The 17,847-nt window shown below is 41.3% G+C and overlaps 3 protein-coding genes across 3 annotated transcripts; 2 read left to right on the forward strand and 1 right to left on the reverse strand.

The window, feature by feature from the left end:
- Nucleotides 1–6,107: 6,107 nt before the first annotated feature.
- Nucleotides 6,108–13,280, reverse strand: MONOS_10021 (uncharacterized protein; the record flags this gene model as incomplete). The annotated part of the gene is made up of 1 exon (XM_067862429.1): nt 6,108–13,280. The coding sequence occupies one exon, from the start codon at nt 13,278–13,280 to the stop codon at nt 6,108–6,110; it is 7,173 nt and encodes a 2,390-aa protein (XP_067722015.1).
- Nucleotides 13,281–15,142: 1,862 nt separating this feature from the next.
- On the forward strand, nt 15,143–15,814 carry MONOS_10020 (uncharacterized protein; the record flags this gene model as incomplete). Its single annotated transcript, XM_067862428.1, has 2 exons — nt 15,143–15,419; nt 15,681–15,814. The coding sequence occupies 2 exons, from the start codon at nt 15,143–15,145 to the stop codon at nt 15,812–15,814; spliced, it is 411 nt and encodes a 136-aa protein (XP_067722016.1).
- Nucleotides 15,815–15,926: 112 nt separating this feature from the next.
- MONOS_10019 (uncharacterized protein) lies at nt 15,927–17,346 on the forward strand (the record flags this gene model as incomplete). The annotated part of the gene is made up of 3 exons (XM_067862426.1): nt 15,927–16,206; nt 16,256–16,501; nt 17,126–17,346. The coding sequence occupies 3 exons, from the start codon at nt 15,927–15,929 to the stop codon at nt 17,344–17,346; spliced, it is 747 nt and encodes a 248-aa protein (XP_067722017.1).
- Between the last annotated feature and the right edge of the window lie 501 nt (nt 17,347–17,847).

A 17,847-nucleotide genomic window follows, 5' to 3' on the forward strand; every position in this document is an offset into this window, starting at 1 on the left:
AAACCCTAACCCTAACCCTAACCCTAACCCTAACCCTAACCCTAACTCCTAACCCTTCTAACTCCTAATTCCTAACCCTAACCCTAACTCCTAACCCTAACTCCTCAACTCCTAACCCTAACCCTAACTCTTAACCCTAACCCTAACCCTAACCCTAACCTCAACTCCTAACCCTAATCCTAACCCCTAACCCTAACTCCTAACTCCTAACCCAACTCCACCCTAACCCTAACCCTAACCCTAACCCTAACCCTAACCCTAACCCTAACTCCTAACCCTAACCCTAACCTAACCCTAACCTTAACCTAACCCTAACCCTGCACCCTAACCCCTAACCCCAACCCTTAACCCTAACCCTAACCCTAACCCTAACCTAACCCTAACCTAACCCTAACCTAACCCTAACCCTAACCCTAACCCTAACCCTAACCCTAACCCTAACCCTAACCCTAACCCTAACCCTAACCCTAACCCTAACCCTAACCCTAACCCTAACCCTAACCCTAACCTAACCCTAACCCTAACCCTAACCCTAACCCTAACCCTAACCCTAACCCTAACCCTAACCTAACCCTAACCCTAACCCTAACCCTAACCCTAACCTAACCCTAACCTAACCCTAACCCTAACCCTAACCCTAACCTAACCCTAACCCTAACCCTAACCCTAACCTAACCCTAACCCTAACCCTAACCTAGTTTAACCCCCTAACCCTAACCCTAACCCTAACCCTAACCCTAACCCTAACCCTAACCCTAACCCTAACCCTAACCCTAACCCTAAACCCTAACCCTAACCCTAACCCTAACCCTAACCCTAACCCTAACCCTAACCCTAACCCTAACCCTAACCCTAACCCTAACCCTAACCCTAACCTAACCCTAACCCTAACCCTAACCCTAACCTAACCCTAACCCTAACCCTAACCTAACCCTAACCTAACCCTAACCCTAACCCTAACCCTAACCCTAACCCTAACCCTAACCTAGTTTGAACCCTAACCTAACCTAACCCTAACCCTAACCTAACCCTAACCCTAACCCTAACCTAACCCTAACCCAACCCTAACCCTAACCCTAACCCTAACCCTAACCCTAACCCTAACCCTAACCCTAACCCTAACCCTAACCCTAACCCTAACCCTAACCCTAACCCTAACCCTAACCCTAACCCTAACCCTAACCCTAACCCTAACCCTAACCTAACCCTAACCTAGTTTGAACCCTAACCCTAACCCTAACCTAACCCTAACCCTAACCCTAACCTAACCCTAACCCTAACCCTAACCTAACCCTAACCCTAACCCTAACCCTAACCCTAACCCTAACCCTAACCCTAACCTAGTTTGAACCCTAACCCTAACCCTAACCCTAACCCTAACCCTAACCCTAACCCTAACCCTAACCCTAACCCTAACCCTAACCCTAACCTAACCTAACCCTAACCCTAACCCTAACCCTAACCCTAACCCTAACCCTAACCCTAACCCTAACCCTAACCCTAACCTAACCCTAACCCTAACCCTAACCCTAACCCTAACCCTAACCTAACCCTAACCCTAACCCTAACCCTAACCCTAACCCTAACCCTAACCCTAACCCTAACCCTAACCCTAACCCTAACCTAACCCTAACCCTAACCCTAACCCTAACCCTAACCCTAACCCTAACCCTAACCCTAACCCTAACCCTAACCCTAACCTAACCCTAACCCTAACCCTAACCTAACCCTAACCCTAACCCTAACCTAACCCTAACCCTAACCCTAACCCTAACCCTAACCCTAACCCTAACCCTAACCTAACCCTAACCCTAACCTAACCCTAACCCTAACCCTAACCCTAACCCTAACCCTAACCCTAACCCTAACCCTAACCCTAACCCTAACCCTAACCCTAACCCTAACCCTAACCCTAACCCTAACCCTAACCCTAACCCTAACCCTAACCCTAACCCTAACCCTAACCCTAACCCTAACCCTAACCCCTAACCCTAACCCTAACCCTAACCCTAACCCTAACCCTAACCCTAACCCTAACCCTAACCCTAACCCTAACCCTAACCCTAACCCTAACCCTAACCTAACCCTAACCCTAACCCTAACCCTAACCCTAACCTAACCCTAACCCTAACCCTAACCCTAACCCTAACCCTAACCCTAACCCCTAACCCTAACCCTAACCCTAACCCTAACCCTAACCCTAACCCTAACCCTAACCCTAACCCTAACCCTAACCCTAACCTAGTTTGAACCCTAACCCTAACCCTAACCCTAACCCTAACCCTAACCCTAACCCTAACCCTAACCCTAACCCTAACCCTAACCCTAACCCTAACCTAACCCTAACCCTAACCCTAACCCTAACCTAACCCTAACCTAACCCTAACCCTAACCCTAACCCTAACCCTAACCCTAACCCTAACCCTAACCCTAACCTAACCCTAACCCTAACCCTAACCCTAACCCTAACCCTAACCCCTAACCCTAACCCTAACCCTAACCCTAACCCTAACCCTAACCCTAACCCTAACCCTAACCCTAACCCTAACCTAACCTAACCCTAACCCTAACCCTAACCCTAACCCTAACCCTAACCCTAACCCTAACCCTAACCCTAACCCTAACCCTAACCTAACCCTAACCCTAACCCTAACCCTAACCTAACCCTAACCCTAACCCTAACCCTAACCCTAACCCTAACCCATTTATTTTTTCCTTTCCCAAATCAAAAAAGAACAGTTTTTTTATTTGGGGGGTAGTACTTCATCCATGGTATTATTAAGGCTTTCCAATCATCCGTCCTTAAAGTTTTTTTTCAATGTTTTTATATTCAATCATTCATACGTTAAAAACCCTTCAAAAGGTTTTAAGAGAATATCTATGAATTTTAAAACATTTACTTGTGAGATTTTAGACGGACTTTTTTTTCGTTTCCTACTTAATCAAAAATTTTTTAATTGGACAATATTCAGAGTTAAGCCTCAGTAAATCGTGCAAACAAAACACTCTGAGACGCACAGCCCTCTGATAACTCGGATTCGTCTAATCCGTCCTTCTCAGGCATGACCCCTTTACCAATACTCTCATTTATCTTTACAATAGCCAGGCATATGGTCCAGCGAATGAAACGATTAATTCCAAACTAATGAAATCCGTTTTATTACATTCACCATATGTTTTTATTGGACCAACCGTTCCGGCCAAATCTTTCAAAGGCGGTACAACCAATCCTTCAAGATCCTCGACTTGGAAATAAAATATCTCAATTTCCTTTTCTTATCCCCTTGTAAAGCAGTATAATATAGAATCTCAGTCTATATACCAGCTTCCATCCACAAGGCATTTAAAGGAGATACAAGACCCATCACATTATATTCTAGTCATATATGTTATTCTACAGCTCACCTGGAAGATACGACCCCATTTACACACATCCCTTTTAACAGGATCTTCCCTTATCCAATCGTCGCCGACCGTAGATAGGAGGGTTGTCAATATCCTCGATGGCCATGGTCTTAATTTCCATATCTCTATTTTTATCTTTTAACATCAATTCCCTTTCTTAACAAAAGGCATGCCCAGGAGATTATCAATATAATCCTTCAATTGTCTTCTTATAATTCTCTGGAATAGATTCTGACTTAGAGGCGTTCAGTCATAATCTAACGTATGGTAGCTTCGCGGCACTAGTTTCTCAACTAACCGCAAATGCCAATTATACGATTCTAGGGTTCCTCTCGTACTTACTAGAATTACCATCTTGACAATAATTACACAATATCAGTAGGGTAAAACTAACCTGTCTCGCGACGGTCTAAACCCAGCTCACGTTCCCTGTTAGTGGGTGAACAATCCAACACTTGGCGAATTCTGCTTCGCAATGATAGGAAGAGCCGACATCGAAGAATCAAAAAGCAACGTCGCTATGAACGCTTGGCTGCCACAAGCCAGTTATCCCTATGTCCCCTCACTCACATGTTACAAAGGGGATAACTTTTATTTTATAACTTGACATGACCCTGGCTGATCTTGACGATAATTAACCATAGGATATATGGATGGTTGACTAGATGATGTAGATAACTCGTTTAATTGATAGACCTCTATTTGGTGAGAAAAAAATATTTTCTGGTTTGACTGAAAAATGACTGAAAAATCATTCAAAAATTCATATCTCCACAAATGCTGAAGATAATAACCTGATATTATTTCAATAAACAGTAGAAGTTATTGCCAACATAATACATATTTATATTTGAAATGAAAATTCTGAGTCAAATTTATTAAAAATCTTTTTATCTCATTTTCTGTGATATCCTGAGTGAAGAAAAGTCAATAAATGTGAATATTTTGTAATTTTTCATATTTTTTCTGTGTTTTGGAATATCACCGATAATTCACAACTAAGATGTGGGTGAAAGTATTTGGCTCAATTCCCCTTCCCCACCGAGATACACTATTTTTAGTGTTTCGAAATTTTAGCTGATTTTTTTTTGTAAGTTTAACATGAAAAATCATAATTCAACACAAATCGAGTTGAAGTGAATAGAGCAACTCATCATTCAAGCTATAATGCATTTCACCTGATAAAATCAGGTCTTTATCGAAAAAAGTGAAAAAAAAACATCAAAATGCTCAGAAATGTCTTGAAAAAGGATTGGTTTTTTTTTTGGTAAATTGTTTTTTTCTAGTCATAATAAAAAATGCAACAAATGGTTCTATTTTTTTCAAAATATCCTTTTTATTCCATAGGATATAATAGTGTCATCTTTCAATTTTCCAAGAAATAATTATTTTTTAAAGAAAGAATTTTCATTTGTTTTAATTGTTTTGTCGAGGTTTGAAAAAAATCCGACTTTTCGAGACAATGCTTCTATTATAACTACGAGATAAGGGCATATTTTCAATAAATAAATTCCAACTGTACACTTTGATAGAAAATAAAATTTGACTTGAGTTTTTGGGGAAAAAAACTTAAAATGTGCAAAGAAAAATGATGCAAGTGTTGCATATGCGTTTGGACTAAAAAAAAGTGTTTTTTTTTTCGAAAAATCTGAGCTTTTGAATTTTAATTACAGAAGAAAAAGATGATTTGAAAATTCCTTTGTTTGTATCAAATTTGTTTTGTCTATTGTCATTCAAAGAATAGCTGAAAAAAAAAGTCAGTTTTTTTTATATGATATTAGTGATCTTTGTCAGTTTCTATCTATCTCTCTCTCTATCTCCATCTCTATCTTCTTTCTTTCTTTCTTTCTTTCTTTCTTTCTTTCTTTCTTTCTTTCTTTCTTTCTCTTTCTCTCTCTCTTGGTGCTGGAATTCTGTTTTTTATTTTCATCCAGTTCTTCAAATACACACAAAATCGCTTTATTGCAAAACTTAAAACAAACAAAAATGTGATGTCACATAATCAATGATGAAAACATGACTATAAACAAATGACATGAACAGACTCTTTCTTCAAAATAAAATTCATTTCTCACATGTAGCACAGTTTTGAAATACAATAAGAAGGAAAAAGAAAGTGAGCACATGCTGAACAAAAGAAGAGAAAGCCTCAAAACTGATATAAACACACATAAATTGAATATCAACTTTGAATTGCAAGATGAACTCAAAAAAAGACAAGTCATCGAATTTAGGTTACAAGGATAATTGACTATTTACACATATAAGGGGAAAAAACAGATTCTTCACATCAAAAAATGTATGAAAAAAACAAAGAAAATGCAAAAGAGAATGACAGCCACCTCAGCCATCAGCCCAAGCCAGCTGCATAATAAATTTGCAAATTGAATTACAAATAATAAAAGAATCAATAAAACAAATAAAATTGAACGAAGAAATAATACACATAAAAGAAAAAAAGAAAGCTCTCTGAAGCAATTGTTCATTAATGAAAAAAAATTTACTGTATTTTTATCGAAATTTTTGCATTTTTTAATCAGCATCTTCTGTGTTGATGTCCAGTGGTGATGCTTCCAATAAATCAAGAGCGTGTGTTCACAATCGGACACACATCATTCACTCAAACATTATAAAAATTGCTGTTTTTATTCATTATTCAAAATCTTCTTTAAATGTAATTTCTTTTCCTTAAATTCTTCTTTTCAGTTTCTCTCGTATTTGTTGTTTGGGCTGTTTCCTTCGCCAACTATAATATTGTCTTTGTTCTCTTCATTTAGAACACACTCCACTATTCTGCTGTCTCTTTGAAAACAATTTTCTCGTCTTTCTTCGTTGCTATCCCCTGCATAGCACAGAGCATCTGTCGCTGTCAGCATCGCTGCATTCGCTGGAAACAGTCCAATGAATTCTCTCTTCATGCTTGAAAGCGAAACTCTGTCTGGCGTCTGCACCAGGACACTTTTCTCCACCACTCCTTTCAGCCGAGATCCCTCAACTTTTTTCATATTCGGTCTCTCTCCATTCACTATCTTCTGCCCTGCCACCTCTGCCTCATACTCCCCAAACGGCACATCCAACGTCAGACACTCCCAAAGCATCATCCCAATCGAAAACACCACCGACTCCTTTGTTGCTCCCATCTTCTTGTTCATCTGCAACTCAGGTGCCTTCCACCTCAAACACTCTTTTTTGAAGTCATCCTCATCTTCAAACGCAGATGAGGGCAGAAAGTCATCATCATCATCGCTGGTTGAAGTCACAACAGTTGATGAGGAGATGGATGATGAATCCGAGTCATCATCTGACGAGCAGTCGGAGTGCATCACAATGCAGATCACCATGTGCTCTGAGAATAACACAATGTGCGGACTCAGGTTTGCAAGAGATGAAAGAGGATTCTCCATTTCATCAAAGGAGTGAAGTGCAAGATTTGCCACCCAGAACAGGATCTGTGCAGCTGTTTGCTCCCTCTCCTTCAAGGAACCGATAGGCATCTCCTTTGTCTTATTCCTTCCATGCAGCAACATGAACAGCGAATCCCTCAAATCCACAATCAGCTTTTCATGTGGAGACGAGCAGGCCATTGCATCCACAAGGTTTGACATGGATGAGGTGGTTGGGCACAGACTCTCTGGTCGGATAAAAGTGGAATCTGTATCTGTCGTTGAAATGGATGAGATGGATGAAATTGATGGTGAAGGAGTTCGCTTTCTGGTCTCTTCCTCTTCTTCAACCTTCTCTAATGCCCATTCAGGAATCTTGTCCGAGTCTTTACCCAATATATATTCAGTCGATCCACTTTCAGCCAGTAAGTGTTCTGACGATTCTGAATGTCCCAAACTTTTCGCATATACCCTCTTCTTAATTTTCTCATCGTTCTTCTTCTCAGCTTCCTTTTCCGCTCTCTTCCACTGCTCTTCTGGAGACATCTCCATTGTAACCATCTCAAATGCCTTCGGATCCTTTCTGATATTATCATTCACAATCTCTCTCAGATCTTCTGCTTCACTCTTGACCTTCTTCCACCGAACAATAAATATAATAGATACAATAAGAACAATTAGTAATATGATACCCATGATTATTATAATTAACAGCCAAAAGGATTTTCCTTCTTTGTTTCCTTCTTCAACAATCCTTTCATCTCCTTTTTGCTCAATCTCGCTTCTGTTCTTCAGGATGAACGATTCAGTTGCCGAGGGAGAATGACCATCTCCAAACAAGATGCACACCCTCACTTCTGCACTCGCCTCTGCTCCCCTTACCATCTCCAACCCAATTGTTCCATGCACTTCCTCTTCGCTCACAAACCCAGATTCACTTATTTCGTGTGTTTCAATCTGCTCAACATCTCCTACCGATGAAACAACTCGAAATGACAGGTTGCATGGCAGAAGAAGTGTGCCTCTGAACACAACGCCCAACACCCCTTCCTTCTCCTCGGTCTCCACCGATCGGAGTGTGGGGATAAACAGTGGTGATGCTCGCTCCTCAACAATCCCCTTCAAACTGCATCCATCATTTAAGATCCAAAGAGAAGAATTGGGCATAACCCCATCTCCGCCTTTCAAGCTGGAAATGTTTAGTGAAGCAGAGTCTGAGCAAATGATGTTTCGATGAAGAGAAGGGTATTTTTCAATGAAAGGATTGTTGTTTGCTAGCATTCCCATCTCGATGACAGCCTTTCCTCCTTTTATCGAAATACCTCCTTTCGATGAATTCTCGATTTTAATATCATTCACCTGCAAATTGGAGCCTTCAGAATGAACGAGAGATCCGTTCCATTTACATATTTCTTCAAAAGCATTTGCAATCTCAATTTCACTTTCTTTCGCAAGTGCTCCAGTAAATCGACTCAAATCCATCGAAAAATTCGATGCATTATTCACATTTATTACGCTCCCTTTATCCGATAAAGAAATGCAATTTGAGCAGGAACAATTTGTGAAAGTAACATATGCAGACGATGAAGACACAGAAAGAACAGAAGCTCCTTCTGAGTTCCTTGAACAGTTATTGAACGAGGATATTCCAATAGAAATTGTTCCTGAAGCAGAATCTTGAATCGCAATGATACAGCCTTTAGATAGATTCATTCCGTCAGCCACCACCCAATTAAATGCAACGCTTCCACAATTTCCAATCTCAAAAATATCAGTCTTTGCTTCAATCTGTTCCAATTTCACATTCGTCAACGAAATTTCATTCCCACAAAACAGAAAAGAAGGCTTCTCGAAGAAAAGCATTGTTATTGTGCAGTTGTCAATGTGCAAATTTCCATTTTCAACTTTCAACAAAGTCGAGTTAAGAACAACAGATTCAATGTTTTCTGATTGGCCAACAGAAGAAAAGTCAACAAACGAAAGAGAAAGTTGTCCGTTTGCTTCATGAATTACAGAGCGACCTGAATACGAAAACAGCTGACCAATGCTGAATTTCAATCTTTCAATCCTAACGTTTCCCGATGTCCTGATTAGACTGCCTTCATTGAAATTAATTGTTGAGTTCAGATGCACCAAGGCGGCTGAAGGAGATTCCAATGAGCGGATTGTCACATCATGGACATCACATTTCCCAACAATTTCTGTTTGCCCCAAGATCAACAGCTGTGAATACAGAGATGGAATGATGTGCTGGACTCCAAAACTCAATGAGTGGCATGGCGTGTCGAACTCTCCACATTGCTTGCTATCTTCGTGATTCTCTGCAACAGATGACACAAATATTGTCTCGCTCTGATATCTCATAACCCTCAGCAAAAGATCCTCTTCCCCCACAAACGAGTCTGTTGTGCAGCCCCATATCGCCCGCTCCTTCACAAATGGCGCTCTGAAATCTAGCAAGAATTGCTCATCAACAATTTGTGTGTCAATTGAGTGGCATTTCACATACGCATCTCTCCCTCTCAATGCAGAGTTGTCTCGAAATGTGATATTTGACAGAACAAAATTCAGTGGATGCTCAGCTGTTGAGGTGCATTCCAGAAATAGCCACCCACCTCTTCCTGTGTTGGAGCAGAAGCACTCAGAAATCGTGCAAAATGAGCAATCAAAGCTCCCTCCCTCATTCAACACATTAAACATCCCTCCTCCCTTTCCACACTTCAACCCTCCACATCTTTTCATCGTTGTGTTCCGAATCACCATTTTTAATGGCTCATCATTCTCATTTCGAATGATCGAGATGTTTTCTGTTGTGTCTTGGGTGACTTCTTCAAACAAACTCCACTCAATATTAATGTTTTTTTCTCCTTCATTGCTCCCTCTCTTCTCTCCAGCTGATCCCTTTGATATGCTCAATCCGCTTGCTCCTTCCACCTCAATATTCTTCATCGTCAGGTTTTTCGCATTCAACACCGTTGTTGACAACACAGAAATAACATCCTGCGAAAAGCTCAACAATTGCATTGTCACAAATTCCAGCACAACTGTCCCTCCTTCTGCCTTGATCAACCCATAATCTGTCAATTCTTCTCTCTCATCTCCTTTTTTGGCGAATGAGCAGTCTTTCACAGTCAATAATCCCTCGCTTGAGCCAACATGCATCAAAACATTCACTCCACTTGCGAATGAAGATGGAATCACAAACTTCATCAGCTCGAAACAGGTAATGCCACAAATCTTCATTGCTGCTCCTTCTGCTCCTTCAAGCGATGAGACACATTCCAATGAGCACATGCTGCTCTCATCCGATTTCACTGATATTCCACTCACATCAACACTCTTCTGAAGATACCCTTTTCCAATGATGTTGACATTCCTTTCATTTCCTTCTGGCAGTCTTGTCAACGAATGATCCATCGACAGACACGGATAATCTGAGAATCCACACACACATACATCGCAACCTTCGCTCCCAATAAATATCTCTGAGCCAAGTGAGATCCAGAAATTGACCAGCGGAATGGCATTCGTTGTGTCATTCCCATCAAAGCCCCTCATAGAATTCAATGAAATATCAGAAAGATGCCCAGTCACAAACGGAAGAGAGGTGTTTGTGATGCTCTTTGTCAAGTTTGGCGATTCTACAAACAGGTCATTTCCATATTTCGCAGCATTAGGTTTGTCTGCCTCAAAAACAGGGGATGAGATCACAAATGAAGAATAGTCATCGATCAACTTCAGTGCCATCCCTCCCCCAAAGCCAGCCATCTCTTCTCCAGCTGGTGCTGTGCATCCTGTGAATGTGCATGAAACAATATTCATTTGAATGCTCCCTTTCAACTTTGCATTGATAGCCCCTCCTCTGCTTACATCTGCCAGCACTGAGCATCCATCAAAATCACATTCTTCAATATTTATTTCTCCATCTGTATTTTCATCATTGCTGTTATCGATGCTCACACATCCTCCACTTCCAGCTGCTCTGTCGATATCTGTGAAATTGCTGTTCGTCATATTAAACCACAGAGTACTCATCAACTCGGTATTTGTGCTGCTTCCAGACAAAGAGATCAATGGATTTCCGCTCAAAGTGATTGACAAAGCTGAGAATGAATCAATTGTCAGGATTCCTGAGGCTATGGATAAGAATAAGGATACCGATTCTGATGAAGAATCTTGAAGAGTTAAAGAACATTGAGACAGCGTTAGTGATGAAGAAGATGATGAAACAAAAGTGGAATGTGATGAAAAAGAAGAAGGAAGAGAGAAGATAAGACTTGACAATTCAGTTTCGATGGTTGCTGTTAACAACGCTGAATTGGATGTTGTGCTTGCATCAGAGACAGTCCATCCACTTTGATCATCATTTCCTCGAATTTCATGTTTCTGTCCGGCAAAGGTCAATTCATCGTTCATAATTATCATTCCATTCACAATAATTTTCTTTGCCCCTGCAAGTCGTGTGAGAGAGTGCTTCAAAGTCAAACATGGGAATTGAACAATTCCACAGTGTGAATGATCGAATGATTCGATGTTACTCACATATATTTCTTCTGGGGTGGGGAGGAGATAGATGCACAGAGGAATGGCCACACTGTTGTTTCCGTTGTCATATCCTCGAACTTTGTCAAATGAATCCAATGAATCTGTAACACACGAGATCTTTTGTGATTTTGCAGTCATTTCCAAATTTGGTGAGAAGACGAAGATACAGCTTCCCCATTTGGCTGTGTTTGTTCCGAATGAAGAGGAGATCAGGAAATTGGGATTTTCATTCAATAATCGAAGAAGGATTCCTCCCCCAAATCCATATGTTGCTGAGCAAAAGCATCCATCAAAAGATCCGCCTTTCACTTTCACTTCATTTCCATTCCCAACACACAGCATCATCGATCCCCCATCAGCCGATGTTCTGCTTCCACATCCTTCAAAAATGCAACAATTAAGATCAATGCTTGCCTTATCATTGGAAAACGACATCACTGCCGCTCCGCTCGTTGTTCTCTCAACCCCATAAAAGGTGCACTCTGAAAGTGTCAAGGAAATCTCATTTGTTGAAGAAAGTGAAAATAATGAAGTTGTAGAAATTGTCTTTGCCCAGTTCACATGTTCTATCTGAAACATCCCATTCTGTACATTAATCAGTTCTGTCGAAAAAGCTGTTTCTGACGTTTGCGTACTTCCAGCAGAAATGTTCAATCTGCTAATATGTATTTCTCCTGTTCCAGTAATCTCAAACAGCCTTGAACCACGATTATTCAGATGAGCCGAGTCATGCACAAGAATAAGGTCACTAACAGTCAATGTGCCTGTTAAAACTGAAAAAAGAGACAACCCAGATGCTTTAAATTCTGTTTGAATTGCTGTACTCATATTGCTTTGGCCATAAACAGTAAAACTGTTTGCTCCACAATCAAAACTATTCGTTTCAATTATTGTTCCAGAAAGGACTTCAACATTGGTCACAAAATCCGGAATGAGTTGAGTCAAACAATGGCTGATGGTGCTACATGGATGAGACTCATTAATTCCGCATGCATATGTATCTTTGACATTAGGTTGCGTTTCAGTCGAAGAAACAAATCTGGTTCTTCCACCATCATTCCTAAGCCATTCACTACGATCAACAATTGAGTCATATTTAATGCTAACTCTGTTTGTTGTTTGCCTTGTTGAATAGCAACTTGTATCAATGTTATTAGATGTTGAGCTTTGCAGAACAATATCATGTCCTGATCTTCCACATGTGTTATTGTGAAAAAAACAGTAATAAAACAAAATTCCATTATTATTTGCATTAATATGTAGGCATACAGCTCCTCCTCCACACTTTGAATAGCAATAGCAAAACAGGCAATTTGAGGTGATTACTTGATCTGTACAGCCATAATGCTCCATTGCTCCTCCTCCAGAATTTCCTGAATGTAGCGCGCTGCAATTTGAAAAAGAACAATCCAGAACACAATTTTTCTGTTTTTTGGTCATCGTCTGGCGGAGATCAATTGCACCCGCATCGTTTCCTGATGAACAGTTCTGAAAAAAGCAGCAATCAATAAGGGATTGAGTTGATATTTCTTCTGCATTTATTCCTCCACCGCCACAGTCTGTATTTATCGATGCGCAAGAGCATTGAATAAATGTTGTGTGTTGAACAATGCATTCAGCGATTTTCAAAGCACAGATTCCTCCACCTCTTGTCGATGAAGCATTGCATCTTGTGAATGATGAATTCTCAACTGTGAGAATGGCACTTGCATTGCCATGAACATAAAGAGCTCCTCCTTGTGGGGATGTGCAATCAATCCATTCACATAAAGAAAAGGATTGGCTTTCCGTTGTGTTCAGCTTTTCTTTTTTCTTCAAAGCATTTGCTTCTCTTTTCCCGAAGTTTATTGTTGTGTTTTTGCAGACAAATTCCTGAGAAGAATATGACCCACTCGAAATCCCTCCTTCAAAGACATTCACGCACGAATAAATAAGGCAGTTCTCCATAGAACTCCGAAAACATGAATGTTCCGCAAAATGATCACTATTCGCATCATATTTCACAGACATGTTCCTGAAGGCACAATTTATAATCTGTTCGCTTTTGCTCTTCCCTGATAACAGGAAATTGTCTGATGTTGAAATAGCCAGATCAGTAATGATGGAATTGCTCAAAACGACTGAATTGGAATCATCATATGAAAATATGAGACTGGATGGGTTAAGACTCTTTTTGGGGATCAAAGTCAAATTCACCATGTTAATTGCCCCACTTTGTAAAAGAGACAAAGATTCCGATTTTTGGTGGGAAATGCAGGAATCCAGTGTTGCACTTGATTTATCTGTTATTAACATCAACGATGAAGACAATTGTTCAAATGCCAAATTTTCGAATCCAATCGAAGAATTGGAAAAATGTAAAAATGTATTAACAACTGTAACTATTTTTGGCTTCAATTTTTCTATTCTAGAGAACGTATTCTGTTTAAACAAATAATTGTTATCGAACTTGGATTGAAATTGTGCTTCATTTGAAATTATTTGACCAAAATAAAAACAGTTATAAGGCAACTGTGCAAGAGAGCTAATTTCAATATTTTTGAATGTATCATTTTGTGCATTGTCGTGCATAATCAATTCTTCTGCAAACAAAAAACATGCAAATAAAAATAAATGCATGCTAAGTCAGAGAAATCTTCCACAACGAAACAAAAAAATATGTTATGCACATGATCAAACAATATCCTCAAAAAAAACTAAATATTTCTGATGAGAAACTTATTAAGTATAGTATGCGCATATTAATTATATAGTGATTAAAGAATTTAAATTTATTTTTTATTTTAATAATCAAAATTATTTAAACTCCACTTAAACATTTTGATGATGAATATTATTGTGATTCCAATCTGCTCAGAGAAATGAAAACAGTGAAAATGAATAAACTGACGCATGCGCAATTATTCTATCTGAATCTCACGGGAGGGTAGAGAGTGTAATTTATGAAGTCAAGTGATTGAAACATGACGTAGTTATTGGATCTACACATATTTTTTTTTGACAAATAGCAAAAACTGAACGAATGTGAAGAGAGAATGAGAATCTCATTTTTCACAGAAAAGTGTGAAATTGAAGAGTTTTAAGGAAGAAAGACAGGCAAAAGGGTGATTGGTGAATCTGTTGATAAAGTCATTCAAATGAGGAAGAGGAAGAAGAAGATGCACAGAGAATAGAGATAAATAAAAATTTGGGCTTTAGCAAATGGAGAAAGGAAGGCAGACAAAGAACTTGCACAACGCTATCATTTGAGCCTTTCAATTGTGCTTGTGGTATTAACCACCACTGCTTTGGAGAATGGAGCAGCAAATCTTTGTTTCTGAGGAGCCTTCTAAAAGAGTCAAATAGCCTGTAATTTTTATCGTTGGGTATCCAAATTGTGTTGATAGTGATTTCATCTCTCTCAGATTCTGAATTGATCTTTTCACTCGCATTTCATTCGATTCATTTGACGTTTGTCGAGAATGTTTCACGAATAGAAAAATCTTCTTCATCTTCTCATTAATATCGCTTTTGTCATCGCCTTCTTCTTCTTCTTCTTCTTCTTCTTCTTCTTCTTCTTCTTCTTCTTCTTCTACCTCTATATCATTGTCATTGTCATCATTATTACAATTAACATCATCATTATTACAATTCTCCTTCTCTTCTCCTTCTCCTTCTCCTTCTTCTCATTTCAACTCCTCACCTGAAAAAACCAATTTCTCATTCATTTTCCCTTCGCTCGAGAACTGAGAGCTTTCGCGGCTGGTTGATCTTTCTGATCCTAATGTGGATGTTGTGTTTTATCACATGCAGAGCTGCCAGCAGACGTGATGTGGTATCTGAAAAAGCTTCTTGTGGCAGAAGCAGTGCAGCAGTCATCTCTTCACTCAGCGCCTTTGTCTTCTTCCTCTTCTTTAGTTGGAACAGCTCGTCTGACTGTTTCGCCATTCAGAAGGCGGAGAAACGAAGAGAAGAAGGCAGCAGAAGTTGAGAAGTCATTTTCATCTTCATCATCAGCGCCTGCGATTGACCCTTCGGATGCATCTGCGGTTGCGGCGTCATACACATCGGCAGGAGCGATGAACGACATCGAGAGGCGGCTGGGGCGTATGAAAATCACAGATAGTCGTTACTGAGGGAGCAAAGACGCTTTGAGGGATATAGCTTGACACAGCTGGTTGTGTTGATGGGGGTGTAGTTTGTGAATACGATGTTGCATTTTTGGAGATGCTTTCGGTTCCGCTGGTGGCGCCGCTTCAGTCGCTTGCAGTGTCGGTGGGCACGAAGTCGGGGAGAAAGCGGATCTTTGCAGCGGCAGATGTGGATGTTCATTCTTCAATCTACGATCTGTTTGACCCGTCACTGCAGATATGGCGATCTCCGCAGTCGAGGCATGCGGAGTGATGAAGCTGGTCAACAAAATGAGGAGGCGAATGGTTGCAGTGAATGAAGTGGGAGAGATTGCGGAGAAGGCACTGGAGGCGGTGGAGCAGAGGGGCTGATGATGGAAGATGTGGTTCTGCCGCATGCAGCGATTGTGCTGCATTTGCTGGAAGAAGGAAAAGAAGAAGAAGAAGAAGAAGAAGAAGTTATAAAAAGGAAAAGGAGGAGAATATGATGAGCGGGCTGACAGAGCAGCTGCAGGAGAAGGACAAGATCATCTGGATGCAGCAGAGGAAGATTCTGGAGCTGAGTGAGAAGCACAACGCAGAGGTGAAGGAGTTGAAGGAGCTGCAAGAGCAGCTGATGGAAATGAAGGAGAAGAATGAACTTTCGGATGTGGTGATTATGAAGGAAAAGTCTCGTACGCAGCATGACGAAGTTGTGAGTGGACAGCGTGGACACGCTGGTGATGTCGGTGTTGTAGCTTGCCACGTCTACTCCGTCAGTTTCCGTGTGTGGCATGATGATTCCGTCTTCAGCTTAGTTGATCTTGCCTTCAGGGCTGCGTGAAAAGAACCAAGAAAAGTTTTCCACGAGTATCGGAGATGACAGCGTTGTGATGCTTGGTCCGAATCCAAGCTTGAAGGAGCTTTCTGTGAAAGTGGAGAGTCTGGCGAGTGCAGCGAGAGAGGCAAATAGTGGTGATGGAGGAGGAGACGGATGTGAAGGAACAAAGTTAGAGACAAGCAGGAGGTTGGAGAAGAACGGCATTGGGACAAATGGAAGTGGGGGAGGTAGCATTGGTGGTATTTGTGGTGAAGGAGAGTGGAAGCAACTGTGCGGCAGAAGATGAACAAGATGGAGAAGGAAAATGAAGATGCTGACGAAGCTGAAGTAATGCAGGAGCAGACGATAAATGTGCAGAAGGTGCTTTTCAAGAAGGTTATTGCAAAGCAGCAGATGGAGCTGCGTTTAAAATTAGCAGGTGCAGAAGAAAATGAATGCGTCGTATGAAGAGACGGTGCCGCGCCTGGTTGGGTAGGTGAATGAGCAGGAGGAGCAGGTTGGGCTTGGGGACTTTGGAGGTGGCAAGGAAGGCGGGGCAGAGGAGAAAGATGAGAAGGAGAAGGATGTGGCGAGGAGGAGGAAAATCAAAAGTTGAGGCGGAAAATACCATGAAGCTGAGGAAGGTGAAAAGGGAGAAGAAATAGATGAGAGCGCGCCGCATGGGTTTCCTCTATCGCAGTGTGAAGATCTAACGAAAGAGTGAAAGGACTGGATGCTAGCTGTTGTTCCATATTGTGAAGAAAAAGGGGTGGGGAAGGCGATTATTGTGCAGCGGCTGTACATGCTTCTTGAGCAGACGACAGACAACAGAGACCGAGAAGAGTCGAAGTGATCTGCTGCGCATTTTTGTGGATCTGGGGCAGGGTTGTCTGTGGCAGGCGGGGCGCCTTTGCCAAATGGGAAGACAGAGATGAAGCGGCTGATGAGCACGGCGTCAGGTGTGCTGGGGCAAGTGGCGTTCAAAACTGTGCACGTGCTTCGGATGCCACCCATACTGCGGTTGTCTGTGCAGATGGAGCGGCTGAAGACGGGGCTGCAGCCGTCACTTGTGTGGACGCTTTCGATGATCCGAGGGATATACTGAGACAAGACAGAGGCAGATCCGGGTAGGGGCAGGGATAGGTTAACAGGGATTGGTGAACTTTGTGTACATGTAGCTGGGGGAGAAGCACGCGGAGCAGAAGAAGAGTGAAGGTGCGTGATGGACGATTGTCTATCGGATGGAGCTTTTCTGGAAGTACTTTGCGGAGGTGTGCCTGTTTGGAAAGTTTGTGCAGGAGGAGTTCATGGAAGACGAGCTGTTGTTCTTCCTGTACTTCTATTCGGTGCTGTTTGAAGGGGCGCTGCTGCAGCCGATGGAGGAGAGCGATAACTTTCTGTTGGTTTCGTTCCGGATGTGCCGTAAGTGCAACAGCATTGTGGTTGAAGTGGCGTTGAAGAAGAAGATACAGATGTTTCTGGGGGTAGTATGAGAAGGTACAGTCAAAGACGGGAATGGAAGACGCGTCTGTTCTTTTGCGGCTTTTGATGAATAACAGCCGGGCAGAAGCAGCAAAGCGTAAAGAAAAGACGATGAAGGCGCTGC

Source organism: Monocercomonoides exilis, assembly GCF_001643675.1.
Source record: "Monocercomonoides exilis strain PA203 chromosome Unknown scaffold43-869231, whole genome shotgun sequence".
In the NCBI taxonomy this organism is placed as follows: domain Eukaryota; phylum Preaxostyla; order Oxymonadida; family Polymastigidae; genus Monocercomonoides; species Monocercomonoides exilis.